General features: G+C 32.9%; 1 protein-coding gene and 1 long non-coding RNA gene across 12 annotated transcripts; one reads left to right on the forward strand and one right to left on the reverse strand.

Moving 5' to 3' along the window:
• Positions 1-532: 532 nt before the first annotated feature.
• On the reverse strand, positions 533-25,861 carry LOC103314794 (uncharacterized). Of its 11 annotated transcripts, none has more exons than XR_010334999.1 (15): positions 25,519-25,858; positions 25,290-25,466; positions 24,924-25,240; positions 20,996-21,148; positions 20,821-20,947; positions 20,555-20,718; positions 20,445-20,500; positions 19,838-20,394; positions 17,727-19,791; positions 16,487-17,676; positions 16,211-16,435; positions 15,487-16,159; positions 12,749-15,421; positions 602-5,310; positions 533-547 (listed from the first exon to the last, which is right to left on the reverse strand). XR_010334999.1 is itself a non-coding variant. In XM_064358117.1 (8 exons), exons 2-8 carry the CDS (start codon positions 25,452-25,454, stop codon positions 20,177-20,179), a joined length of 1,218 nt encoding a protein of 405 aa, XP_064214187.1. In that variant the 5' UTR covers positions 25,455-25,466; positions 25,517-25,817; the 3' UTR covers positions 20,151-20,176. The 11 variants fall into 11 exon arrangements, 3 of the variants coding, with proteins under 3 accessions (XP_064214187.1, XP_064214186.1, XP_064214188.1); XR_010335000.1 differs by lacking the exon at positions 533-547 and having other exon boundaries at positions 1,651-3,863; positions 3,934-5,310; positions 25,519-25,856; XR_010335002.1 differs by lacking the exon at positions 533-547 and having other exon boundaries at positions 1,651-5,310; positions 17,727-17,802; positions 17,868-19,791; positions 25,519-25,854.
• On the forward strand, positions 6,426-9,043 carry LOC135266820 (uncharacterized). Its single transcript, XR_010335013.1, has 3 exons — positions 6,426-6,613; positions 8,253-8,397; positions 8,448-9,043. It is a non-coding gene; the product is annotated as an uncharacterized LOC135266820 (long non-coding RNA).
• Positions 25,862-26,816: the final 955 nt, after the last annotated feature.

Consider the following 26,816-nt stretch of genomic DNA (forward strand, 5'->3'; position numbering starts at 1 on the left):
GAACTTGGGAACAGTGTAATCGGATCCGGAAATAGTTGCCGGCAGACATTTATGGAATGTCAAAAAGTTTTGAGGTTACGTATTTTTCCACCCTTGTAATCTTATTTTGCTCGTTACTTCTTTTGCTTTGCATTTAGTCTTACTTCATCGTATTTTTCTCTCTGTTCAACGTTTTCAGAACTCCATAATTGTGTGTGAATGCACATTTTTTTGTGGTTTGACTGCACTGTGCGAATTTTGCATTTTATTATGCTTTAGTTCATTGTTCGAGTGTTAATCATGTTTTTTTCATAACATAAAATGTTTATGTTGGAATCGTACTCCCCAACGGAAGAAAAAGGTTGACGGAATTTGGGAGTATTCTGTTAATGCATGCTTTTTCCCTACAACAAACATGCTCTTAGTTTGTCCTTTGACTCATTCTAGCCAGGTTTACTTGATAGCCTAAATAAAATTTACACCAATTTACACCAACTGTTTCGATTAAGAATTCCAGTCACAAACCCACTCATTTATCCAAGTACGCCCGTGTATTTGCATCGAGGGTCTAAAAGTGGCAGCAAAATGAAATCATCAAAATTTTTTAAATATTTTTTTTTACTTTTTGAAATTATGGCTGCCTTGAGTTACTGCGCGCATTTCTGCTGTGGTGCTTGATTTAACTTTCAGCAGGTTTTTGTGTGAAATTAAAGAAGATTTTCGTTTGACAATATTGACATTTCGTAATGGCAGTGGCCCCATCGACTGTCAAAATTCTACGCTGGAAAATTAAAAAACAAAAGAAGATTCCACAGTCTCCTGAGCCAAGGTTTTTATTTGAACGCTCGATATTAACAGGAAAATCAGCGATACTAAGTGCTGACTTTAATCCACCGATTGATGTTAGTGATGGTGTCTATGAACTGGGTGTTACAAATTTTGAAGTCTACAACAGTATACCGAATATTGATCAAGAAAATAATAAATTCTTTTTCAGGGGTGTCGAATTTAAAATACCGACCGGTTGTTATCAATTAACCGATATAAACAACTATTTACAACATGTAATTGAAAAACAATTCAGTAATGACCTCTTATATATTACTGCAAACAATAATACTTTACCAAACCAAATACTATCGGACCAGTGTTGGGATTTAATAGTCAAATAGTTCCGAAAAATGTTGGAAAAGATTTTGATAATATTGCAGACATAATGAAACTTAATTCGATTATGATTGAATATAATATTACAATTGGAAGTTTTAAAAATGGAGAACCTGTACACATAATTTATCAATTTTTTCCAAACGTTCCACCTGGATTTAAAATAGTACAGTCACCAGATCATGTGATTTACCTACCCATTAGTGTTAAAACTATCAGAAATATTACACTTAAAATAATAGATCAAGATGAAAAGTTGGTCAATTTTCAACAAGAGACTGTAACAGTAGGATTACATTTGCAGAAGAAAGAAGAAAATGGGTATTAGTTTTAGAACTGACTCATATAAAAAGCAACAAAAGTGTAGAAAAACAGTTAGTACGAAACGAAACGTGCAACAATTAAGTAATAAAAATAAACTGTTTCTAAAATCATTAGGATTTGAATTATACACATAAAAAAATGTTCGATATTGAGAAGGGTATTGAGGGGGATGAAGGTGTGGTAGGCAGGGTTGTGACGTAGATATTGAAACGTCGTTCTACAGTATAACGACGCGTAGTTTTTGCACATTTTCTACGTCATCAATCCAAATAAATTACCGAAAAATTACACTATTTTTTACGTCAAAATTTGGTAGCATTTATTTGTTCTCAAGAAGAGAAAAATGAATCAAAAATGTTCTATTACTAAATACATATCATTATTAATTAAGTAAGTTCTTTTACCATCAGAAATTGTAGTCAGTAAACAGTAAAACAAGACAATTTTCTATTATTTTCTTTATTTGGCAAAACAGATTAGTAATAAACAAAAAATAAAATCTATTCTCAAAAAAAAAATAAATAAAGTCTATTCTCAAAAAAACAAAATAAAGTCTATTCTCAAAAAACAAAATAAAAGAATTAATCTCGAGGAAAAAAACACAACCAATGTTTCTTTTTTAACTGACTTCGTTACTTTCCCGCATCTTCAGGGAGTAATAACAATGCATTATTTTTCTCGAATGATCAGCATCCAAACGATTTCTCAAATCATTGTGAATAAATGCCCAATTACTAAACACACGCTCCAAGGAAGCTGAGCTGGCTGGTATATTGATAAGTTTTAAAGCTACACTAGCCAACTCTGGGTGCTTTCTCTCGGCCAATCCCCAAAAAACTTTTGGGCAACAAATGTTTTTACGTTCTAAGGTTTCAAAAATATCTTCCGAAGAACAAAATTGGTGAAAACTCATTAAACCTTCTGCACTTAAAGTAGCTACCAAATAGTCATGGACCATATCAACCTGGGTTTGATTCAAAGACCTTCCTCTATAAAGAGGATGAAGAAAATTTGATGTTAAAGAGTAAATATTTAGCGCCATGTCTCTTCTTCTTTTCAAAACATCTTCAAACTCCGCAGGCAGTTGTAAATGAGTCCATTTCTCACAAGCATCGGCAATAGTGCAGCTGCTAGACTGACACTCATTAATTAATTTGCAAACCGGGTTAGATACTTCAATTGTTGTTTTAACTTCATCGATGAACTCATCGTCAAATAGTAACTGAATTATTTCTTGTTTAAGTTTTATAGTTTCTTCTGCCGCAAGTTTTTTCATAAATTTTAAATTTTTGATCAAGCAAGAAAATGAGTCTCTATAGGTACACCACCGAGTATCGACAGCTAATTTTATCTTTGATCCTCCCTGACTTTGCAGCTCCTTTTCGAGATTAGGATGTTTAAATTCTTTTAAGATAGTGATTACTTTGGAACATAATTCTTTGGAAATTAAGTCTTTGGCAAGAAGATTTCCTGTGTGACTATTGCAAGTAGTATGCATTAAATCACTCGTCAATTTTCCCATTTTCAACATGTTTGCTGCATTATCGCTAACGACAGCATAAATTTCAGTCTTAAACTTTGTCTTCGCTAGTTCAACAGATAGATTACACAATTCACTTAGCTTTTCTCCCGTCTCTGGTGTTGTTGTTACATCATATGCTTCCAGAAAAATACACTTATCGCTTCTTGTTGACTTCAAAATTGTTACCACTTGTTTTGTGTTATTTGCTGAATTTTTCCACCCATCGATCATCATAACAGAGAATTTACCTATTGAGTTTTGATCGTCTTCATTTATTTCATCATATAATGAATTTAGAATGGTCCCTGACACTGTCTTGCGGCAGGGAGGCTGATATGCAGGTCTAAGCACTCTCAAAAAGTCTTTGAAATGAATTGAGTCTACTACATGAAATGGAATGTTACAACCTACAATAAATTTGCCAAGTGCTTTGTTAATCTCGATTTTCTGATTGTTGCTAACATGGTCTAAAAAATTTTTAATTGTATCCTTTGGCTTGCTGTTGCTTTTTTTAGATATTGACTTGTTAATTATTTTGTGTATGCTTTCTTTTGAAGTTGATGGAATTGGGGATAGCATTCGGGGTGAAGGTGAAGCTGCTATTGATATTGAAGTCAAATTTGAACTCTCAGTATTGCAAATGTTTTCATCATAGTTTAAATCTGATGTAGGTAATGTTAATGTTGATGCCGCACTTACACGATCATTAAATTGTTCATTGCTACAACTTGGTGAATCTTCCACTGAAACTTCATTTGACTCTTCTTCATCGTTATCGTCAGCCTTACTTTCTATTTCTACCAATATGATTTCATCCTCTTCACCCACTTCGGCCACTTCTTTGGATGTATTTTCTTCCTTGCAGACATTTCTGCATTGCAATAAACAATAATTCAGTACTAGTTCTTTATTTATTTAATGTAATACAAACGCATACATACCTATGCGACATCAGTCGTTGTTTCGAAGTATTTTTTAATATTTTATCACACACAAGACAACGTGCTGCAACTTTTCCATTCAGTTTTAATATATCAAACTTTCCAATCGTCCAAAAACTGTGAAAATTTCTTCCCGGCATTTTGGAAGACGTAAGAGCCGGCGTAACGTACCGCAAAATTTGAGGTTAGAATTGTTAAAAAGAGGTTATTCTATATCTACGATTAACTACAATTAATTACGTCAAAAACTACACGTAATGTATAAAATGTAATTAATATTAATTACACGTAATTTCCCAACCCTGGTGGTAGGTTACAAATTTCAAAGTCATGAGGCATATACAGCCAGATATGAAAACACGGATGAAATTCGAATTCCTTTACAAGAAGATTTGTGTACACTACCATGTGATAGTTTAATTTTAATTGAGGGATAATTGGTTAAAACCGACGCTACAACCAATAAAACTGTACCAGCAACAGAAACCAAGTTTGTAAATAATGGTGTCGCTTTTTTGTTTAGTGAAATACGGTATGAAGTAAGTGGAGTAACTGTAGATACAAACACAAAGCCAGGTATTACAACAACTATGAAAAATCTGGCACTAAACGTATAGATGGATATTTAATGTATCTCATTAAATCGACTATTAGGATTTGCATTATAAAAATATAATGCTAAACATACCGCAAGAGTTAATATTAATTCGTAGTAATAGTGATGTCAATGCATTAATTTGTGCAACAAATGAGAAAGCACGAGTTGTAATTGATAAAATTGCATGGCTAGTTCCACATATTGTGCCCGGTTTAAAGGAAGAGGTTAAATTGACAAAAACCATTGAAAAAGATAAAGAAATTGCAGTACCGTACAGAAGCAGGGAACTTCATTTGCTGCCACTCTTTCCAAATACTACAAAGTGTAGTTGGTCTGTGAAAATCTCTACAAAATTTGAAACACCTCGTTATATTATCTTTGGCCTTTAAAGCAATAGAGAAGGACAACTTGATAAAAATATGAGTAAATTTGATAGAGGCGATATAGCCAATATGAGAGTATTTCTAAATAATGAACGATATCCTTATGAAAATTTAAATATTTCATATAAAAAACACCATTTCGGTATATTATATGAAATGTTTACAAACTTTAGATCCCGATACTATTATACAGATAAAAAAGAAACACACATTACACCTACATAGTTTTTCGACAGTTATCCACTAATCGTAATTGATTGTTCGATGCAAAAAACTGGTTTACAAACACAGTCCATTGCACTGAGAATTGAATTTGATACAGACACCGGTATAAGTGAGGGAACCACCGCATATGCATTAGTCTTTAGTGACCGAGCCAAACACCATTGACAAAATCTGTAAAACAAGTCTAAATGAATATTAATAGTAATGGAGAACGAAGTGATTATCGACGTTCAAGGTTACAAAATTGGAAAAAAGTTTATAGTTAAAGAACTGGCTGCTTTAAGAGAAGACAAACTCGCACACTATGTTTTTCAACTCCCTTTCCCTTCACAACTTTTGAATCCTCAAGATGAAAAACAAGTAAAATGGTTAATGAAGAATTATCATTGTATTGACTGAAATATGGGACATATTCCATATTGGAAACACGTACAAGTTATAAACAATGTGTTGAAGGACGTTGATAAAATTTACGTAAAAGGAAGAGAAAAGGCCGAATTTTTGAAAAAATATACACATAAACAAGTTATTGAATTTCCACAACAACCAACATTACACGCCGATAAAGTTAAATGCATGTACCCTCTGAACGATAACGCATATTGCAGTCTACATAATGTATTTTTTTAAAACAAACATTCCGTTAAAAGTGTACAAAACATTGTGTAAATAATCTCAACTCATCAGTCTATTAGTAATCATGGATCAAGAGAGTTGGATAACGTGTCGTAATAATCCAGGACATCGCCTGAAAGTGAAACATCTTCGACGACATTTACGAAGATGTCTTCCACAACGTGAATATTCTTGGAGGAGTTTTGATTGCGGAAATGGGAATTATTTTGATTCATCTTTATCCCATAATACTAATAATGATTATCAACAATCAACGAGAAGCAACTTTGAAAATACAAACTCTTCAAAAAATATTTTTTGTAATGAAATGGAATATTAATTGAATTAATTAATTAATTGTAGTATTTATAAATAAATGTTATAAATTCATAAGCATTTGTATTTTTTTCATAATATTTACCACTCCCTTACACTTTCAATAATCCTTATTCACCACCCAAAAAATTCATTTTATTTATAAAAAAGAGTTGATTATTGCAGTGGATATGAGTGATTTTTCTCATTTTTTCAATAAATTAAACAGGTTAACGATGTTCTTGAAACAGGCGGTTACACTCCATCCTGTCTACATAGGGCTTCTTTTTACATTTTTTGTATCTATATGTTAACCTTGATGGAATACACCAATGTAGTTGCAATAAGTGCATACAAAGAAGTTGACCTTGACGGGAGCTTTCAACAATTTATATAATTGCAGGGAGTGCATGTAGAAATTCATTCTGTGTTGTACAGGTAGTCTGTGTACGAAACAATATGTTCAAATTATTTTGCTAATTTTAAACCGTGTACCCATGGTGACGAGTGTTCTCAGTGTCCCGGTCCCTCAACTAGGACAACTGTAAGTAACCAATCATCAAAGTTATTATTTAAAGTATTGAAGGGAAAAGTTGTAAATCCCTATCAAAACCGTAGTGGTTTTAATAGGGATAAACCTAGAATCAATATCGTTTCTGATGTAATTATTAGACCTGCTAATTCAAAGTTAATCAAAAATGATGACACACAATTTGAACAATTTGCCAAGTCGTCTTTACGTCAATCTTTGAGGGAAGATTGACTTAATGTGTGATTGAATGTAGTCAGTTAAGTATGAAAGAGAAGCAATTAACTAATCACGCTGTTGCTAATATTGTTCAAATCGTTGATGAGGATGATGATGATGATTCTATGGTTATTTCTTCATCACAACCTGATAGTGAATTATCGTTTTCTTTACCATTCACGCAATACCTGGCTCAACATGGTATTGAAAATGATTATTCGGACGACATCTCGTTGACCTTAATAGACCAGTTTATTAATGAAGACGAGGCGGCGTCCAATCCGGTTGTGGATGAAGGAACTTGTCCCATCAATAATTCGGTTACCGATGAGTTAAATGTATTTGATAATGATATGGAGGTGGAAGAACCCCCAATCTCTCCCAGTCCAACACCACCACCACAAAGCCCCTTCGTTGAGCCAGTGTTTACCCGCCCTGTTACACCAACATCTCCTGAAGCGGCACCCGCGGTAATAACTCAACCCCCTATGATAATATCACAGGACATCATTGACGCTTTATCGGAGCCTTGGGTTGAGGTGGAAAACATTATCAATGGTAACGTTGAACATCCCCCTCAACCCAATTTACCGATTATTGAGGAAAGTGATGTTCTGCCAGAGAGATTGGCGGTGGTAGAGGTCGAAAATAACATCATTCGGTCACCACAACCATCACCACCACCGTCACCCATGATATTATCACAGGGCGTCAATGACATGCAACAACCATCTGGATCCGAGGTTGATGTGGAACTTAACATCACACCACCACTCCCTCAGCCTCCTGCAACGTTCGATCCGATGAGTATTATTACTCAAAATGTCATTGATGCACTGGCAGAGCCGTGGGTTGAAGAGAGGAGGCAGGGTGAAGAGATGGATGTTAAAAATGACATCATTCAACCCTCTCAATTGTCACCCAATCTAGGGCAAATAAATAATAGGATTGAGAATAGGGTGGAGGGTGGAGACGTTGATGTCGAAAACGAAGACGATGACGACGACGACATCATTCCACCCACTCCCCCGCACTCACGATCAAGGAGGCGTCGGCGCCTAGAAAGCCCCGTAGACGTTCGCGAAAGTCCCCATTAATATTAATTATTAATAATTATAATATTAATATTAATAATGTTAATATTAATAATTAACTATTAATAATTAATATTAATAAATTCTATTTCCATCCTACACTCATATCAAGTACATTTAATTCGGACCCGATTTTCCAAATTTTAACATCATAATACCTACAACGCGATGGCAAGAACGCTGCTCCCCCTCGAGGTCTTGCTGGATACCTATCTAACACAAAAAAATATATATTTATATAGTATAAATAAAAGTCTTTCAAAAATAGTAACAGAAGGCAGCAAATTTATAGTTAAACTTTATTAGTAACCTGTTTAATTTATTGATTCATATTTTCAAAGGAAATGCATCACTGTGAAAACTGTAATAAACAACTCACAACCCGTCAATCACGACTACGCCACGAAAAGCTCTATTGTCAAATGGTCAAAAAACAAGAAAATGGAGGACCTGCCGCCAAAAAACAGAAAATATCTCATACAACTGGTAAGTTTTAACTAATAGGTACTCTATTTTCAATTATTTTTCTTTTTTAGCTAGCAACAATTATATGTGCGTTACATGTAATCAAGAAATTGCTCCAAAGCTTATTACGGCCCATGAGAGAAGTAGACAGCATAGAAATAATTGTCAAAGTACTCCCTTGGAGGATGGGGTGTTTGCACTCAGCAGTGCATTTAAATCACGCATCGCTTCATACAGGGTTATTCATATTTGTGCGACAAAAAATGAACCTCAAAAAGGACCTATAAAATGATGCTAATTGAGATTATAAGTCGTGTCCTATCGAAACTGATAAGAATTTTACAGCCCTGGGAAGTAGGGGTATGGAAAGACGTTTTTGCACCATAACTTTGGAATCATTTAGCCAAATATTACAAAACTTGGTAGACTTACTAAAGAGAACATGCCTTTTAATCTGGTAATTATGAAAACCGGATACATCCTCCCAGTTTCCGGTTGCAGCATTTCCGGGTCACATTTTTTGTGTTTTTCTAATTTTTTGTCCTCTTAACACTACTTTTTTATTGCCTAAATCGATAGAGTAATCAATTGCGAATAAAAAAGGTATAACCTTTTACATCGCTAAAATGCACCATTTAATAGTTATTTTAGTTTAAACAGAGGCATGCACTTGACCAAAATCAAAAAAGTATAAATTTTGAGCAGACGATATCCGTAGCAACGAAAGTGCATCTGCACTCAAAGCGCTGTCAAATCCTGTCAGACACTTGTCAACTTTAACTTTGGGCAATTTGGAGCTCTAAATTGAAAATATTTAATAAAAGGGTTTAGTTCAGTCTCTTAATCTAACCTACAAAAAATTTAAACCAATCTGGTAGCATTTTTCATTGATTAATTCACCGAAAATTCACAAAAAAAGTTTTAGTCGGTACCATATTATTTGTTCTATTCGGTACGTTTATTACACCAAATTCCGAATAAAGACATTAAGATTTTTAAAAGTGCATCCCTACTACGTGGGTGCATCTACTCGTTTGTCTTCCAGACACTACAATATCGCTGAATGAACCACTCAGTTCACATTATTTTGTAAAAAAGCACCGTTATTTTTGACTGGATTGTTTGCATTCTGTATTGTTTTTTTCTAAAATTTCGGCGTTGTCTTCAAACACCTGCGCTGGTCGTACGTACATACAAAATAACCTGTAAAAATGTCAAGATCAAGCTTGAGTTTTTACAGGTTATGTCGTCCGTAAGACCGGCGCAGGCGTCCGTAGACATCGTTAGCTGAATTTCTAGAAGAAAACAATACAAATTCAGTCGAAAATACCGCTGCTTTTATTACAAAATAATGCAAATTAGTAGTGAACTGAGTGTTGTTCATTTAGTGTCTGGAAGACAAGCGAGTAGATGCACCCACTTAGTAGGGGTACGCTTTTAAGACTTCTAATGTTTTATTCGGAATTTGGTGTATTAAACGTACAGAATGGAACAAATAATCAGGTACCGACTAAGACTTTTTTTGTGAATTTTTGGTGAATTAATCAATGAAAAATGCTACCAGATTGGTTTAAATTTTTTGTAGGTTAGATTAAGAGACTGAACTAAACCCTTTTATTAAATATTTTCAATTTAGAGCCCCAAATTGTCCAAAGTTAAAGTTGACAAGTGTCTGACAGGACTTGACAGCGCTTTGAGTGCAGATGCACTTTCGTTGCTACGGATATCGTCTGCTCAAAATTTAAACTTTTTTGATTTTGGTCAAGTGCATGCCTCTGTTTAAATTAAAATAACTATTAAATGGTGCATTTTAGCGATGTTAAAGGTTATACCTTTTTTATTCGCAATTGATTACTCTATCGATTTAGGCAATAAAAAAGTAGTGTTAAGAGGGCAAAAAATTAGAAAAACACAAAAAATGTGACCCGGAAATGCTGCAACCGGAAACTGGGAGGATGTATCCGGTTTTCATAATTACCAGATTAAAAGGCATGTTCTCTTTAGTAAGTCTACCAAGTTTTGTAATATTTGGCTAAATGATTCCAAAGTTATGGTGCAAAAACTTCTTTCCATACCCCTACTTCCCAGGGCTGTAAAATTCTTATCAGTTTCGATAGGACACGACTTATAATCTCAATTAGCATCATTTTATAGGTCCTTTTTGAGGTTAATTTTTTGTCGCACAAATATGAATAACCCTGTATAGGATTTGTGATGAAGGCGATTATATCGATTTAAATGAATTTATGGATAAAATTCACAATAAATTACTTAGACTTATTGTTTCACAAATTGAAAAATTTAGTACAATCAAAATTAATTTGTAATTATTTGGATTGTATACCATTGAGTCAAAAAATATATTTGATGTAAAATCTTTCAATACTACTAACAGAATTGTTACTTTAGGCACGAATATTAGGAATATGTTGCATGACTTTCAAGAAGTTATTAGTCAAAAAATGATGGATTTTTTGGAACGAGATTCAGGTAGTTATATATTGTAAAAATCTTTATAATACAATTATTTTTTTGCTTCTTTGTTTTAGGCTGGACACTTGTGAAAATCTTACATTTAGAATTAAATGTAAACTATTACAATCCATTAAAAGCTTCATCGTATATCCCACTACCGCCAAGCGTGAAAATGAAGAGGGCAATAGTTAACGTTCAAAATCAGGATATTCATTGTTTTGGTTGGAGTGTCGTAGCAGCTGTAAAATTGGATAGTACTGCAAAATTTGAAAGTCAAAATAATGTCTCTATTAAAGTTTACGGACTTGAATTACTTTATGTAAACAATAAGGTAAAATTTGAAATTGTGGGACCATTATATTTTACAAACTTTAAGAAACCGGTACACATAAATTTATTATTGTTGTGTGATAATGATGGTAATCAACATTACTGTACAATAACTAATTTGCCACGTTTAGTATCTTCCCAACTCTCAAAACATCATCATTCAAAATTTTTCTGTGATGGATGTCTACAATATTTCACAACCCAAGCTTTATTAGACAGACATTCTTCGACTGATTGTGGAAAACTTTATGCAAGAATCCCTAATAATGAATTAATAGCAAATAGATTTGGTTATAATGTTCCCGCTAATGTATTAGAATTTCAAAATTATCATCATAAAAACTATCCCATTTATTGTTTATGCTGATGTCGAATGTTTATTGAAACCTATGAGTACAATTGCACCAAATCCAAATCAATCATTTTCGAAAAAAACTTTTCTTCATCAACCATATTCATGTGCATATTACATTAAATGTTCATATAACGATCAATTATCTAAATTCCAAAGTTTTCGAGAACAGTTATTTGTGGTTGACTTTAGAAATTAGAAATAGATTTGATAGAGATTTATACAAAGTATTTAAGTATTGTACAACCAATGCTTCCATTAATTATTCAAGAAGAGTTTGATTATCTTACAGCAACGGAATGTCATATTTGTCAAAAACCTTTTCAACAGAATGATATTAAAGTAAAAGATTGCTGTCATTTAACGGGTCGTTATATGTCCGCCGCGCACAGTAATTGTAACTTGAATTTTCAAATTCCAAATTTTATTCCGATAGTATTTCATAATTTAACAAATTATGATAGTCACTTATTCATTAAAGAGTTGGCCCTTGAAGAAAGTGAAATTAATATCCTTGGTAAAAATAAAGAAAAATATATTACATTTTCGAAAAAAAATTGTGTAGGCGAATATCTAAATTCAAACAATCGAATAGTCAAGGAGGACTTACACTTGCGTTTTATAGATAGTTTTCAGCTTTTGGCATGTTTATTAGAAAAACTGGCAGCAGCCTTGGATGATGCTCAATGTGTGGAAGTAAAACGATACTTTCCCGTTGACAGAGAATTTCAGTTAATTAGACAGAAAGAGGTTTTTTCATATTCATTTATCGATGATTTTTCTAAATTAGATCTCACGGAATTACCACAAAAAATTGATTTTTACGATAAACTTCGCGATGAGCATATTTCTGAAGACGATTATCAACGAGCTAAAACCGTATAGGATACATTCCATTTTCAGACTCTAGGCGAATATTCTGATCTCTATTTAAAAAGTGATATTTTACTATTAGCTGATGTCTTTGAGAATTTTCGAATCATGTACCTTAAGCATTATGAACTTGATCCAGCACATTACGTGACAGCACCATCTCTTAGTTGGAATGCTATGCTTAAATTTACCCATGTAAAATTAGAATTATTGACTGATATAGATATGTTGCACTTTTTCAAAAAAGGGATTCGTGGGGGAGTTAGTACATGTGTTAAACGAGCGGCTCAAGCAAATAATAAATTTCTTCCCAATTATGACCCTTCGAAACCGACATCATACATTTTATATCTCGATGCAACAAATCTCTATGGTTGGGCTATGAGTGAAGTACTGCTTTTAGCTGGATTTACTTGGTTAACGCAAGACGAAATTAATTCACTTAGTATCATGGATTTGACTGATACCACACCTGAAGGTTATGTCCTTTAAGTAGATATCTCTTATCCTCATCATTTACACAACTCTCATAATGATATGCCATTTCTACCTGAAAATTTAATTCCACCAAACGGAAAATGTGCTAAACTCATTCCAAATCTATGTGCTAAAACAAACTACATAATACACTATCGAAAAAAACAAGCCCTACAAAATGGACTGGAATTGACAAAAATTCATAGAGTACTAAAATTCAATCAATCGTCATGGCTCAAACCATATATTGATTTAAATACGAAATTACGAAATCAGACTAAAAATAAGTTTATACTAGTAACTAATTTGAATTTTTGAATTGTCGTTTTGTCTGTGGAAAGCAATTTCACATATCCACATTTTGGAGAATGTTTTTTATGCTCCATAAACGCATCATCACTTTTTTCCCATCGTGAAATTATTACTCCACAAACAAAACACTGGGTACAATCAGATATTTGAATATAAATCAATCCCGCTTTTGCTAAACTCCATGGAGATGGGTATGAATGTACCCAGTTCTTATATGATAACCAGTGTGAGGAAATTTTATGGGATGGCCATGAGGCCACAACCGATCAGTTGACTCGTCGTAGTGCTCTCGCGATGTTCATATTTGTCGATGAAATGGTCCGTTACAGCGCGTACATTGGCGTAGTTTACTTGGGGTTTATACAATTAATGTTACCGGTCGCTTAGAAAAATCTAATTAAAACATAAATATTATTGTTTTATTATAATTACGGAGTACCCAAGAAAAATTGTGGCAATAAAATAATCGCTAATTTATTAAGACTGCGGTATATTTGTTGAGATTATTTTCTGAATCAATTTAAAAAAAAGGCACTTAATTTGACATAATCGTTAAAAAATAACTTCATCATTTCCTCAATCTTACATGGACACCAATGAAGATGTTCAATACAGGGGAGCGTAAGTCACTATTACATTTTGAAAATGTTGCGTTTTAATTCAGTGGAAATTAAAATTAAAAACTAAATAAAAATATTTTAATCATTTTCTCTGAAATGCATTTAATTTATTTTGTAATGACCATTCTACAGAATTTAACTCTATCAACGTAGACTCAAATTTCTCAACTGTAATGGATAATTTAAAATTTTACGTTTCTAGAAATTTGATCGTACTTGGAATATTTGAAAAATTGTTTTCAATAAAATTAAGTTGAGAAACTAAATTTGTGGTTAAAACTAAAGTTTTACATTATTTAATGCTTTGTGCATCGTCGTTTAAAGCAATAAACAAATGATTTTAATTGATTAAAATTTTTAGACATTTGCTTCTAACCAAGTACCCCAGCGTGTAACTACAATTGTTGATTCGTCAGAAACGTTACGATTTGTATATTTTTTTAAAAAGGACTTTAAAGAAGGATTATTTAGTTATCTACAAAATGTGCTCGAGGTGAAATCGCAGCGTATTTCCCTTTGAAACGTGCTGTGGTTGAAAACACTTCAAGGGTTAAAAATGGTAAATAATTAAAAAAATATTAATGTCACACCAAAGAATACTTTGAATTGAATTACAATTTCGTAATCTAGTTCTACTGGGTCACTTTTATGCTTTTTAAATAAGTACATGAGATAAAAATGTTCTTTTGACTTTTTAGATATTATTAAAATTAACAGAGAGTTAGGGCGGTTAAAAGTAAAGGTATAATATTAATAGATAAGTGACATTAATTATTTTTTAATTATTTACGAATTACGATTTTTAGCTCTCGAAATGTTATCAAAGGCGATGAACACGCTTCAGAGGGAAATACGGTTCGGTTTCACCTCAGGCGCATTTTGCAGTAATTTTAAATTGCAATGACTTGGTGAGTCTTACAGATAACGAAATGATTCTTGCACCAAAAATTTATTTCAAGTATTAGCTTTATTTCGTCTCGATTATGTGGGAGTCTATCTTTTAAATTAAAAAACTTTCTCGCATCTCGAAAATTTCACTACACAATTATGGAACGTTACAAGAAAATGTAACTTTTTTGGTTTCCCTTTATCAAAACTCAACCTTGTTAAACTACGTATAAATCTGCATTTATTGAAAATTTGTTTGCAAAAAAAACGGAGTTTCTAGCTTTATCCAGAAGGAAGATATGAGTATGTAAACGCAAAATGTGTCCAATTTTAGGTGTTTGCAAATTTTTAGCTAAAATGTCTTTTCAGCCCCTTCGCGAGGGTTGAAACAAAAAATTCTTTGTCTAAACATTTTTTAATACTCTTTCCTAACTTATATCAACAATGCAAGCTGTTCCACAACATTTCGATTTAAAGGTTTATCTGACTGCAAGCGCGCGCCCATGCACTAACCTTCGCCCATAAAATTTCCTCACACTGATGATAACAGCCTTTTATCAAAACACTCGTATAGACATTTTTCATACTGTCCATCGTCTAGACCCATGATTTTTATTCATTTATTTTAAGAAACTATCACTAGCACAAAACGCACACTACTTCACACACATAAGTCTTTTTCCGATAATTTCATCCTACTCTTCGGCACCCTCGTTAACTGTAAACGAAATATACATTTCTTTAATTTCTTTTCATCCTCCATTTTACATTATGTTCACTCACCTAATATTTCATTATCAACACGTTGAAACTCAAAACAATGTGCAGATGACGGGTTTCTAGCATCTTCTTTTCCCAAACATATTAAATATAGTGGACGTGGATCTAGTAATAACTCATCAATTTTCTCCTCAGTCAAATAATCACTTATTCTTCTCGGCAGAAACACTGCATAATTGTCCAACTCAACACGCACTGAATTTCCGAACAGAGACTTTGTACGTCTAATATTATGTATGCAGAATCTTGTGTTCAACTCTAGCTCACCAGCTTTTAAAATGGGCTTCTGTCCGCATCGAGCGATTCGATTCAATACATCCATAACCCAACAGTGAATACTCTTAGACATTAACACAGATATGTGCACTTTTTTTATATTCTTATTTCTCGGAGGATTAAATCAGTACTGACTGCTATCAATCTTGTACTAAATTCTATATATTAACTATACCCCCACTCTTTAACTTGAATGAAAATGCACCAATATTGTGACCTTGAAAAAGTGAGATGAAAACATCAAAGATAAAAAGGGAATGAGTTGTCTTGAAACAGTGAGCGACTCTGCTTGCAGGTAACACTTGCTTGTATCAGTAGGTTGAAACAGGTGTACATTAAAGCCTTTTTTTTACAACTTTTATTACTATAATACACTATTTTCTAGGAAAGAGCCCCAGCCCTAAAAAAAATCACAATAAATTGCTGTTGAAAAAGATTCAATAAAACTTACTTCTTTAATTTACGGCATTATGGTTCTTTTTACTTTTGAGGAAGTCGAGGTAGCTGGGCTCATTAAAATGATCCCAGTTTTCCTCTTCTTCTTCCTCTTTCATAGTTTTATACCAACTTTCCTGTTTTTTTTTCTTATCGGCCCGATGACACTTCCAAATGTGTCTTTCGAGCCGAAACCAGAGAAGTACGTGGTGTTTGTCATATGGACATATTATCACATCCTCTGGAAAAAAAATTATTTCCAACTAAACTACTAAAAAAATATTAAAGTTACCAAGAGTATTATAAATCGAACACTTCCTTGTAACTTCCATTTCTCGAATAATTGCTGTTGTTGTTTTACACAAGAACTGTGTTTCACAACTCAACACATTAACTTTTATACAGTTTAGGGTGGAAAATGAGTAAGGACAATTGCGCGATTCATCTTGAATGAGTGAGGAGTTGTTGGCCTTGCAAAAGTGGCGAGTAACATGAATGACCTTGGCCTTGAAAACATCAAGGTCCAATAATGCCTTGGCCTTGAAGTGGTGGGGAAGTGGGAGGGGTTGGCCTTGAAAAAGTAAGAGAGAGAACGAGTGGCCTTGAAACAAAGAGACGCAAAATGGGCGGTGTCAAACTCAAGGTCAAGGTTGTGTTGTGTTACCCCCCATTCGTCATCTACTCAATTCTAATATCAAATATATTTGATGAACAAAAACACAGTTTTACACACGTCACACGAAACTTTGAGTTTTACATGTCGCATTTCAATCTGATCTGACCTGACCTGACCTGACCTGACCTGAGGATTTCCACAAGGTGATCAGCCTCAGTTTGAAAAGGGTCTTGTAAAACTCGAAGTTTGGTGTGTCTGTTGTAAAATGGTGCTTTTGTTCATCCACGTGCGTGACGCATGTGTTCAACAGACACAAATTCTGCGCCTGAAGATGCAATGAAGTATCGAAGGGTTGCGACAAATTTAGTAGTTTCATTGATTTTGTGTCCCATCACAACCAGAGACACACCATTTTAACAGTACTCAAGTGTGAACCCTTGGAGATGCATGCGCAAACAACAATTTAAATGATTGAGACAGTAATATACAGGCCCCTGAATCTCTACACAAATTATGGGTTTACTGGCAGGGGTGGGGCAAAGGGGGAATCGGCTAAAATAGTTCAATTGCTACGCGCTGGAGGTCGCGTCAGGCGTAAAGAAATCAAAGATATTAGAGAGGGGAGATGCGGCGTCCACAAAAACGCTGGTTACGATATATCAAAGACAATGGTACAACTCTCCCTCACTCTCTAGCACATTAAAACGCTATTTGCATCTCTTTTCTAACTAATAAATGTCAATCGTTAAAAGTATTCTTCGATACAGCTTCAATCTTTGTAGTATGATATCAAAGTCGTGAGTCGAACTTTGAATTGAAAAACAGCCACAATAAGCCTTCGTCACACTGTTGTAAAATTCTCAGTCCTGAATAACAATACGGTTTATAAAGTGGTAAATAACACATTGAGACATACCTATGGCACTGTTTTCTTTTATTTTGTTGGTGAACTACGTTGAATCATAGTTTTATGTGAAATTCATTTCCAGTTCCTTGTTTGAGGTTACGTCAGGGGCAGCTTTTTTGACTGTTAAAATAATTATATTATTTAGATTACCTGTAATATCAACTTTTATATCATTAGAGAACTCCGAAACAGTTAATCGAAAATCCCTGGACACCCCGAAGTTACTCTAGTAAAAACCTTAATCCGACTTCCCCCCGCTCCTCGTATTCCGTCAGTTTTATTGAGCTTCGATAAGCTGACTTTTCTAAAAACGGCGGTCACCATTCTTTATGGAATTTACCATCAGCAAAACCGACCTGTCGAAACTTAACTAATTACGGAATACCAGGAGGTTGACCCCCTTTGTGACAATACGTATACGAATACGTATACGTACATATTATACGTTTTGGCTGCGTAAAATTATTTGAAATGATTTAATGCTCTGTGGATTTTATGTTATAATATTGTAAGAAAAACACAATTATAAATTAGCAATTTTAAGAGTAGGAGGTTTTTTGTGATTGCTAAGCTATTTCCAATCATAAAACTTTTCATACAAGACAAACAATATTAAAGCCTACTCTAATTATAAATTCAAATGATTACATGGTAGTTGTAATCAGTTACCTTTTGGTTATACAATGTGTTCAAAAATGGTTGTTTATCAAATAACTATCACTTTTATTTGCCGTTTCAACACTATAAAAATACCAACGTCTCATTTTACCGAATTATTTATTTAATGATTAGATCTTCCATTGAATCTGTCTATAAATGAATGTAGGATCGTAGTAAGTATTAAAAGTTTGCCGCAATGTTACTATATGAAAAATTTTGTTTTCCTGGTTGTCTGAGTAGATAAAAATTGGTACTTTTCAGAAATTTCATAGAAATAAAATAATTTAATGTGGCAAATTCAAATTCCAGAACCACCTGAGACCCTACACTCTTTTATAAACAGTCCGTATTAGCTAGACCGTTAGACCGCTCAACTCTCAATTTTCAGACTGTAATGTGGTTTCAACGTTTATTTCGTAACGTGATTATCAAAATTCTAACTGTTTTGCTTTTCTGAACAGTGTGAAGAAAAATAATGAAAACTTTGAATGAATGGTGGATTTATATTTGGTCATTGTACTTACATTACTACATATGAGTATGTTCATGAAGAACAATACGAGTTGAATTAACTTTGTCTATACAATCCAGGCCGGTATTTTTGTTTTAATAAATTTTTGATGGGAAGGACTTTATTTCATTTTATTAAGTGATGTTAAATGTTTTTGTGCTATTGCAACTGTTGCAGATGTTTTTTAATTAAAATGTCTCGTAACAGTGCATACATACAAAAACATTTAACATTAATAGTCTCTTAAAATAATATGGAAAATAAATAAAACGTCCTATTTGAAATTCGCGCTATTGTCGAGTTAGTTCGTTTGCTACCCGCTAGGTAACGCTTTCGGTTAAAACCTTCGACCATATATCATATAAACTCGCCGTAAAGCGAGTTTGTAGGCAGGTTGTTTGAAGCCAACATGTATGGGTGCGAGGAGTGAGGGGCAAGAGGAAGCTTACTCCTTGTTCAATGGCAGCTCGTAGTCAAGGGGCAAACAATTGAAAAAACATTACAAGTTTCAGAAATAATTTAAGTTTTCGAGTTTCAAAAAAAATGCCTTAGTTAAAATACTTCTAATTCTATCTTATGACATGTCGTCAGAGTTGTAATATTCAAAAATATTCAGTATCAAAGCGGAAAATCAGAATACGTTACGACGCCACTGGTGTGTTTCCAGATTTAGGTTAACACCTGTATTTTCTTACTTACGGATGACATTACCGATGAATACCCCTTGTGAATACTTTCTCCTGTATATTTCGACGCAAGAACCAGATTTTACCCATTCACAAGTAAATTTAAGCCCAAAATTCACAATTTTTCCCTTTAATCACAATCGTGAAGCACGAAGTTTGACGAATATTAACGAAACACTTGGAAATATTTTGAATGGACCAATCAGAGAAGGGGTACCTAAAAGTCAAATTCGCGTACCAAGTCTTATTTCCCCTTGCCCCACCTGCACATGTTGGCTTCAAAACAAATCTCACCTTGCCCAGTCTATATGATATATGGTCGAAGGTTAAAACGAGGGGTGGACAGAGATTCGCTTCTCCCTCTCTCTTATTCTATGGTAATATATTTTATCTCTCTTGATTGCTTGTCAGCGTTTCGGTGATGTTACCAGTAACTAACATTCCTACTCCCGGCTTTTTTTTTAAAGAGTGAACACCCCCTGCTACAAACTCGCTTTACGGCGAGTCTATATAATATGTGGTCGAAGGTTAGAGCTCTGACAACCAACGTTTCACATCTGCTAAGAAAGTCGTATACACTAGAATAAGACATTTTTTTATTATTAATCTTGTTTACATTTACAAGGATCAGACTCATTTTTACAATTGATATTAAATTCCAGTTTACCGCCAACAACTTCTCCATCACTATCACTGTCAGATTCATTATGTTCATCTTGAATACCTGTTTCCCCTTCTTTTTTGTTTTCATTAACTACTTCACTCAAACCTGCAGCCTCTTTTCTTTTCTCATTTAACTTTCTTTTTATGGCAACCATACCTAAAACAACTTGACATTATAAACAAGTCTGCCGAAAAACAATTTCTAACATTTCAATGTTTGAAAGACCACATTCTTATTTTTTGGTTTCCGCAAAGCTAAACACCTAAAACTCGACTATTAGTTTAAAAGTAAATTATTACGAGGTTAACATGTATACCGTTCCTCTCGATCTTTCATTTCTTTTCGCATCAAAAGAAAATTATAAGTGACATCGTCTCTTGGCGAAAATAAAGAACATTCAACAAGGTTTAAATTACAAATGTTTTGCTTGTCGTCTGTTTCAGTGTGATTTATCCAATGAATCGCAGCTTTACTTAGAGCCTTGAACAAATTATTGATTAAAGTTAACTGTGAGTTTAATATTAAATTGGTAACACTGATCTGATCATTATTAGTGTTGCCAATTTAATTGAAAATACTTACTGATGAATAGAATTCTATTAATAACCACGTCAGGAGAACGGTTAATGAAATCGTTAAAGCAGGAGTAAATCCCCTTACTAATGAATAACCAAATGAAAGAGGTACAACAATGCCATAATTAATTACACTGTAACAATTAAATTAATTATGTAAACTTGTAACAACAACTACTCACAAAATTGACAGACTTAGAGTGAAAAAAACGCCAGTAAAAATTTTCCCTCTAAAATTATCCCTTTTTGTAATAATAGCAACACACCGTGCCACCTCTAAAGCAATTTGATGCAAACAAATCAAAATTGTTAGTCTATAACACCCTTCAATGAATCTAAAAAATATGCAAATACTGTATTGTTAGTGAAAAAGTCATGGAGGAATGAAAACAAGAAGGCGAAACGAGACAATAATTATTTAAGAAATGAGAGCGAATCATGAATCATAGCAAATAAAACGAGTTGATTACAACATTTTTTCGTTGACCACAAACTTTCGTTTTCCTCGCATATAACAAACGATGAAAGTTAGGTAATTATCAGTTGTGGATGATTCAAAAGAAATAAAATGTACGTAACGTAATTTTTTCATTTTTTTTAAGTGTCGCAAGTATTTTTTTCACCTTTTGTGCAACTTGTTTTAGTAAATTTTTAGGAGTTGTATTGGCAGTGCTGGGATGGATGACATCAGTCATCACTGTAATTTAGTGTGTGATCTGTCAACAGGGTCAAGTCTTTTATTCCTAAAAGCCGAATAATTAACCAAAATGAGAGGAAATAGTTTAAACAGATTATAATAAGTTAAACTAAACAAAAACAAACAATAAGAATAGAAAGTAGAAAAAATAGTATATTACACTCGTTTTATAAGACTCAGTTGTAGCACTCATTCTATTGAAGCACTCCTTTGTCATGCTCCAAAGCTATTGGTGCCATAATAAAACGTCATATAAAACTCGTATAATTATATACTATTATTTACAGGATGGTGCATTTTGGATGTCTGTATAGAAGATCTCCGAAACTAAGAGGTTTAGAGAAAAAGCTCTTTTTAAAAATGTATTGTTCAAAAATTGAGATTCCCCGAAAAGTGAGACTTTCACCACTTTAAAAAAAAAGATTCAAACTTTACAGATATATTTTTTAGGTCATGCAATCATAGAAAGAAAAAAATTAAGGGATTTGTTAAAAGTTGACAACCATTACAAGAAAAATACAACCTGACACCGAAATCACAAAATAATTTTAGAAATGTTAAGTTTTTTTTTAAAATACCCTATTCGGTTTATATTTAATGTATTTTGCGAGTTTTTAGGAGAAGTTAATCATTTAAATTGAAGTTACTCATTGGATTCTAAAATTTAGAATGTAGGCGATAACATATATACCAACGTACTACAATTGTGAAACATTTTTTGAAGAAGTTTTTTTTAGTTTCTAGTAGTATAGAAAATTGAAATTAGTAAGTAAATTGATTAGAAATATTACTTTTTCATCTTTCTAACTTTTGATGAGAGGTCGCAAACATCAAATATTGTTCGTATTAATACGTTGTTAGAAAAAAGAATTTTTAATTTCCATTGTCTAATGTTGATATTGTTAAAGTCTTTAATAATTAATTAAAACCAGTCTGAATAGATTTTTAGATTTGTTTTCATAAATGTTTCATAAAAATGTGAGTCTAATTGAAGGTTGAAAAGAATTTGACTGGTATTAAGTTACTTTAATGAAAAATGGACTTTTACTGATACTGTTCGTAAAATAAAATCTAAAAATTTGTGCAAAAGTGTCCCGTCCGTAAAATGGTATGACTGTTTGAATAACTTAAAATTTTTAAATAAAACACTCTATTTTTTATTTTTCTGCAAATAAAAGACCTTTAAAAAACAATAACAGTTCTCAAAAGATATTTAACTTTAAACATTAAAAAATTATTAGCTATTGTTTCAGTAGACAAAAAGTGAAATTTTCAGCTAATAATAACTTTAACTTTCGGATAAGGTAAGTTGAGTTATTTTGACAGACAATCATATAATTAATAAGATTTTTCTTTATCTTTAATAAGAAAATACAGAGTGAGCCAGAAATACTGAGTCTATTGGCAACACTGGACTTAAATTTTTAGGGATATCAATGGAGTTCGCTTTCAGTTAACAACAATTTACCATTTTTGTGGGGTTGTACGTCAAATAATTGTCAAGAAAAATCGAATTCCGTTGCAATGTTACAAATTACGAGCACAAATACTTTCAAATGTGTTGCCAACATACTCAGTATTTCTGGATCAGTCTGTAGAATGGCAATTTAATTTTGTAATGAATAATGCTGTTTTTGGATAAATTAGTGTACTTAAAAATTCATTAAATAATACAGACTGTCCATAAAAGAGCGTAGGATCTCAGGTAAATCTGGAATTTGAATCTGTCGCATTTAATTATTTTATTTCTATGAAATTTATGAAAAGTACTAATTTTTATCTACCCAGGCAACCAGTAAAAACAATTTTTTCATATACTAACACTGTTCGTTTTTTTTAAGAAGCAGCAAACTTTTAATACCTACTACAATTCCGCATTCATTTGTAGACACTTTGTAGTTGTTTTAATTAAACACCCAAAATTTTTTCATGACCTATTACTTTAATAGAAAAAGCAAAATATTATGTTTTTTTGAATACTTAAAAGTGATGTAATACATAAAATAAAATAAAATGTAACAGCCGCCTACGATTTGTATTTAAAAAATACTACTTTATGTTACTGCAGTTAAAAAAAATGTTAAAAAGCAATCATTGACAACATTAAATACAGCGAAAAAAAAGAGTCTGTATAACGTCTACAAGGTGTTCGTTTTTCAAGCTCCACCATGGGTATCTCAGTTATTATGAGATACGAGGTTGATTTAATTAGAGCAAAGTTGCACATTTTTATGCTAAACAAAATCTGAAATATAAAATTTGATGAGGCATTATTAGTTTTTGAATTATTGAGAAAAATAAAAATTTTATTTTTATTTGTTAAACGAAAATTAAAAGAGCTAGTCGTTTCTAACTAGAAAATTCTTCAAGCACTTTTTACAACAAATCTAAATCTGTGATTACCTTTTTCAAGATGTTCTTGATGTCATAGTTACACTCAACTTTAGTTTTTCTTTCGGACGCCATATTTGATATTTGTATTTTTGAAGTCTTTTTGTTCCTGATTACAATGATGTATCACATGACATGATTCAGTCTTACATGCTAATTAAAATTAAGAACAAAACGTTTTTGCAGAGTGCTGTGGAAAAAACATCAAACATGTTGTTTAGTAAACTACACTTTGACAGTTCTATTAAAAATGCAAGCAGAATTTTTATAACTTTGTCTTGTTCTATTTTGCGAAAAATAAACTTCTAGCTTATCATGTTGTTAAGTTTTTAAGTAAGTGAGCTTAAGGAAAATGTGAAAATTGTTGGCATTTTTTCCAAATCACTCTTCACAAAAATGTTTTTTCTGTCCATATTGCATGTAAGTATGTAAGTTCGATTATATCATATAATACATTGTGGTAATCAGAAATAAAAACACTTTTCAAAAATACAACAAGCAAATATGGCATCCAAAGTTGTGTGTTGTAACCTGACATCAAGAACGTCCTGGAAAATAGATGACAGCCTTAGATTTCTTGTAAAAAAGTGCCTGAAGAACGTCTCATTTAAAAACGTTTTTTTCGAATTCGTTCCAATAATTCTAGTCTAGCTGACTTGAAAAAAAGTAGGTGATGAACTGTAAGCCTGAATCGTTCAATAGTCTTAACAATAACAATAACAAACGGTCAACGAAAAAAACAAGTATAAATCTAAATTACTTCTAGGCTACTATTATTTGTAGACCGTGTCACCTCCTAATAACAATTCCGTGGTTTCGAGAAAAAAAGAAATAAGTCCACTTTTACTTTATACAAATGGGACAATTTCTTTTCTTTCTTAGACGACTGTTAAGTGAAAATTTCTATGATAGCATATCCATTTACAGCACCAGCCTGTACTTAAAGCAATGCTCCGGAAAAATGTAAATTTACACTTATCTCCTTTTTCCCCGAAACCACGGAATTTCTTACACCGAATTACCTCAAGAAGTATGAAAAGCAGAAGAAGAAAAACAAGCATAAATAGCCAGCTGCGACAAATCCATGACGATATTTGAGCCTTTCCCACAAAGCACTATGTAAGTAAAACGTCAACACAACAATAAACCCAAGAATTAATTGACCTGATGGTGCATTTGTACTATCAAAAGGCATCTTAAGTTTAACTAAATCTAAGTTATTACGAATCAAGTTGGCGCTACAATAAATAAAAGCTGTAGTATAAAAACCTAGATACCACAAAGACTGTTGCAATCTGGCTCGGATAAACTCCTTGTACTTCATACGTTTTAATAAAGCCTACAATATTTCATTCAAGTAATGTAAACAACTTTTCCTACAGACTCACATTGAGAAAATTGTCGAAAAAGACATGCAAGATGCACCAAGAGGCAAACATCCAAGTGGCACCATTACATAATGTATTGTTATAATAATTTCCAACATATTTATCCAAAAGGCTTGGTAATATTGTTATTTCCGTCTTAAGGAAAAGATTAATGTATGATTCCATTGAAGTTGTGCCCTGAAAATAAATTGAGGTTAGATTGTGTGAAGTATGAACAGACAATACACACTAGATGGGGAAGAAATAAATTATTTATGAAAATGTTGCATTTCTGTTTGGCCTTTGATTGTAGACTTAAAATTTTGGTTTTTCTATTATTAGTTGACACTTGACAGCTGTCATTGCGAAATTGATTTAGGTTACGCCGCATACACTCTATTTCGTTTCTACATGAATTGCATCTACCGTTCGTTTCGATGCAATAAAACACAACCACAGATTAAGAACCCGTGATCTGTGACACAACCACGAAACTCGTGGTTAGTAGAGTTGAGCCATAGATTATACATATTTATAATGGCTGTTGATTGGCGACTCTGCCGTCCTCACCACAAATTGTACATTCTAGTTACTGGTAATGTCATGTAAGCGCTAGTTTATCACTTGGAGGAAAATTCAAACCCATCCGGTATTAGACAATTCTAATATGAAATATACAGACTGATCCAGAAATACTGAGTCTGTTGGCAACACATTTGAAAGTATTTGTGCTCGTAAATTGTAACATTGCAACCAAATTCGATTTTTCTTGACAATTATTTGACGTACAACCCCACAAGAATGTTAAATTGTTGTTAACTGAAAGCGTACTCCATTGGAATTCTTAAAAATTTAAGTCCAGTGTTGCCAACAGACTCAGTATTTCTGGATCAGTCTGTATTTTATGAACAAAAACACAATTTTACACCCGACACACGAAACTTTGAGTTTTACATGTTGCATTTCAACCTGAGGATTTTCACAAGGTGACCAGCCTCAGTTTGAAAAGGATCTTGTAAAATTCGAAGTTGGTGTGTCGGTTGTAAAAATGTGCTCTTGTTCATCCGCATGTGTTCAACAGACACAATGCCTGAAGATACAATGAAGTATGGAAGAGTTGCGACAAATTTAATAGTTTCATTGATTCTGTGTCCCATCACAACCAGAGACACACCATTTTGACAGTATTCAAGTGTGAACCGTTGGAGACGCATGCGCAAACAACAAATTTTTTAAATGATTGAGACAGTTGCGGGAGGGAATTCACCATGTATTTGGAAGCATTATTATCATAAATTTTTTTATAGACGCCCCTGTCACGTCAAATACGAAAGAACCGTCTTTTTTGTGTCGTGTAAACCTTTTTTTTTTTCGAAAAAAACATCATTATTTCTTATTTCGCAAAATTCTTAAGAATTTTACAAATAAAACACCATAAACCCTATGTCGACAAAAAGCTCATAAAAATGCCATACCATGATGCAATAAAATATAAGGTGTTTTATTTGAGTTATTGCCTTTTGTAGTTTGTCATTTTCAGAAGATCGT

This window comes from Tribolium castaneum, chromosome 7 (genome assembly GCF_031307605.1).
Source record: "Tribolium castaneum strain GA2 chromosome 7, icTriCast1.1, whole genome shotgun sequence".
NCBI classification, from domain to species: domain Eukaryota; kingdom Metazoa; phylum Arthropoda; class Insecta; order Coleoptera; family Tenebrionidae; genus Tribolium; species Tribolium castaneum.

Coding starts and splice junctions, on each gene's coding strand:
- LOC103314794 (XM_064358116.1), bottom strand. CDS start 25,659: ATGCGGCGTAACCTAAATCAATTTCGCAATGACAGCTGTCAAGTGTCA. Junction 20,719..20,820: donor TAATAGAATTCTATTCATCA/GTAAGTATTTTC, acceptor AATTTGTTCAAG/GCTCTAAGTAAAGCTGCGAT. Junction 20,395..20,444: donor GGTCTTTCAAACATTGAAAT/GTTAGAAATTGT, acceptor AAGTTGTTTTAG/GTATGGTTGCCATAAAAAGA.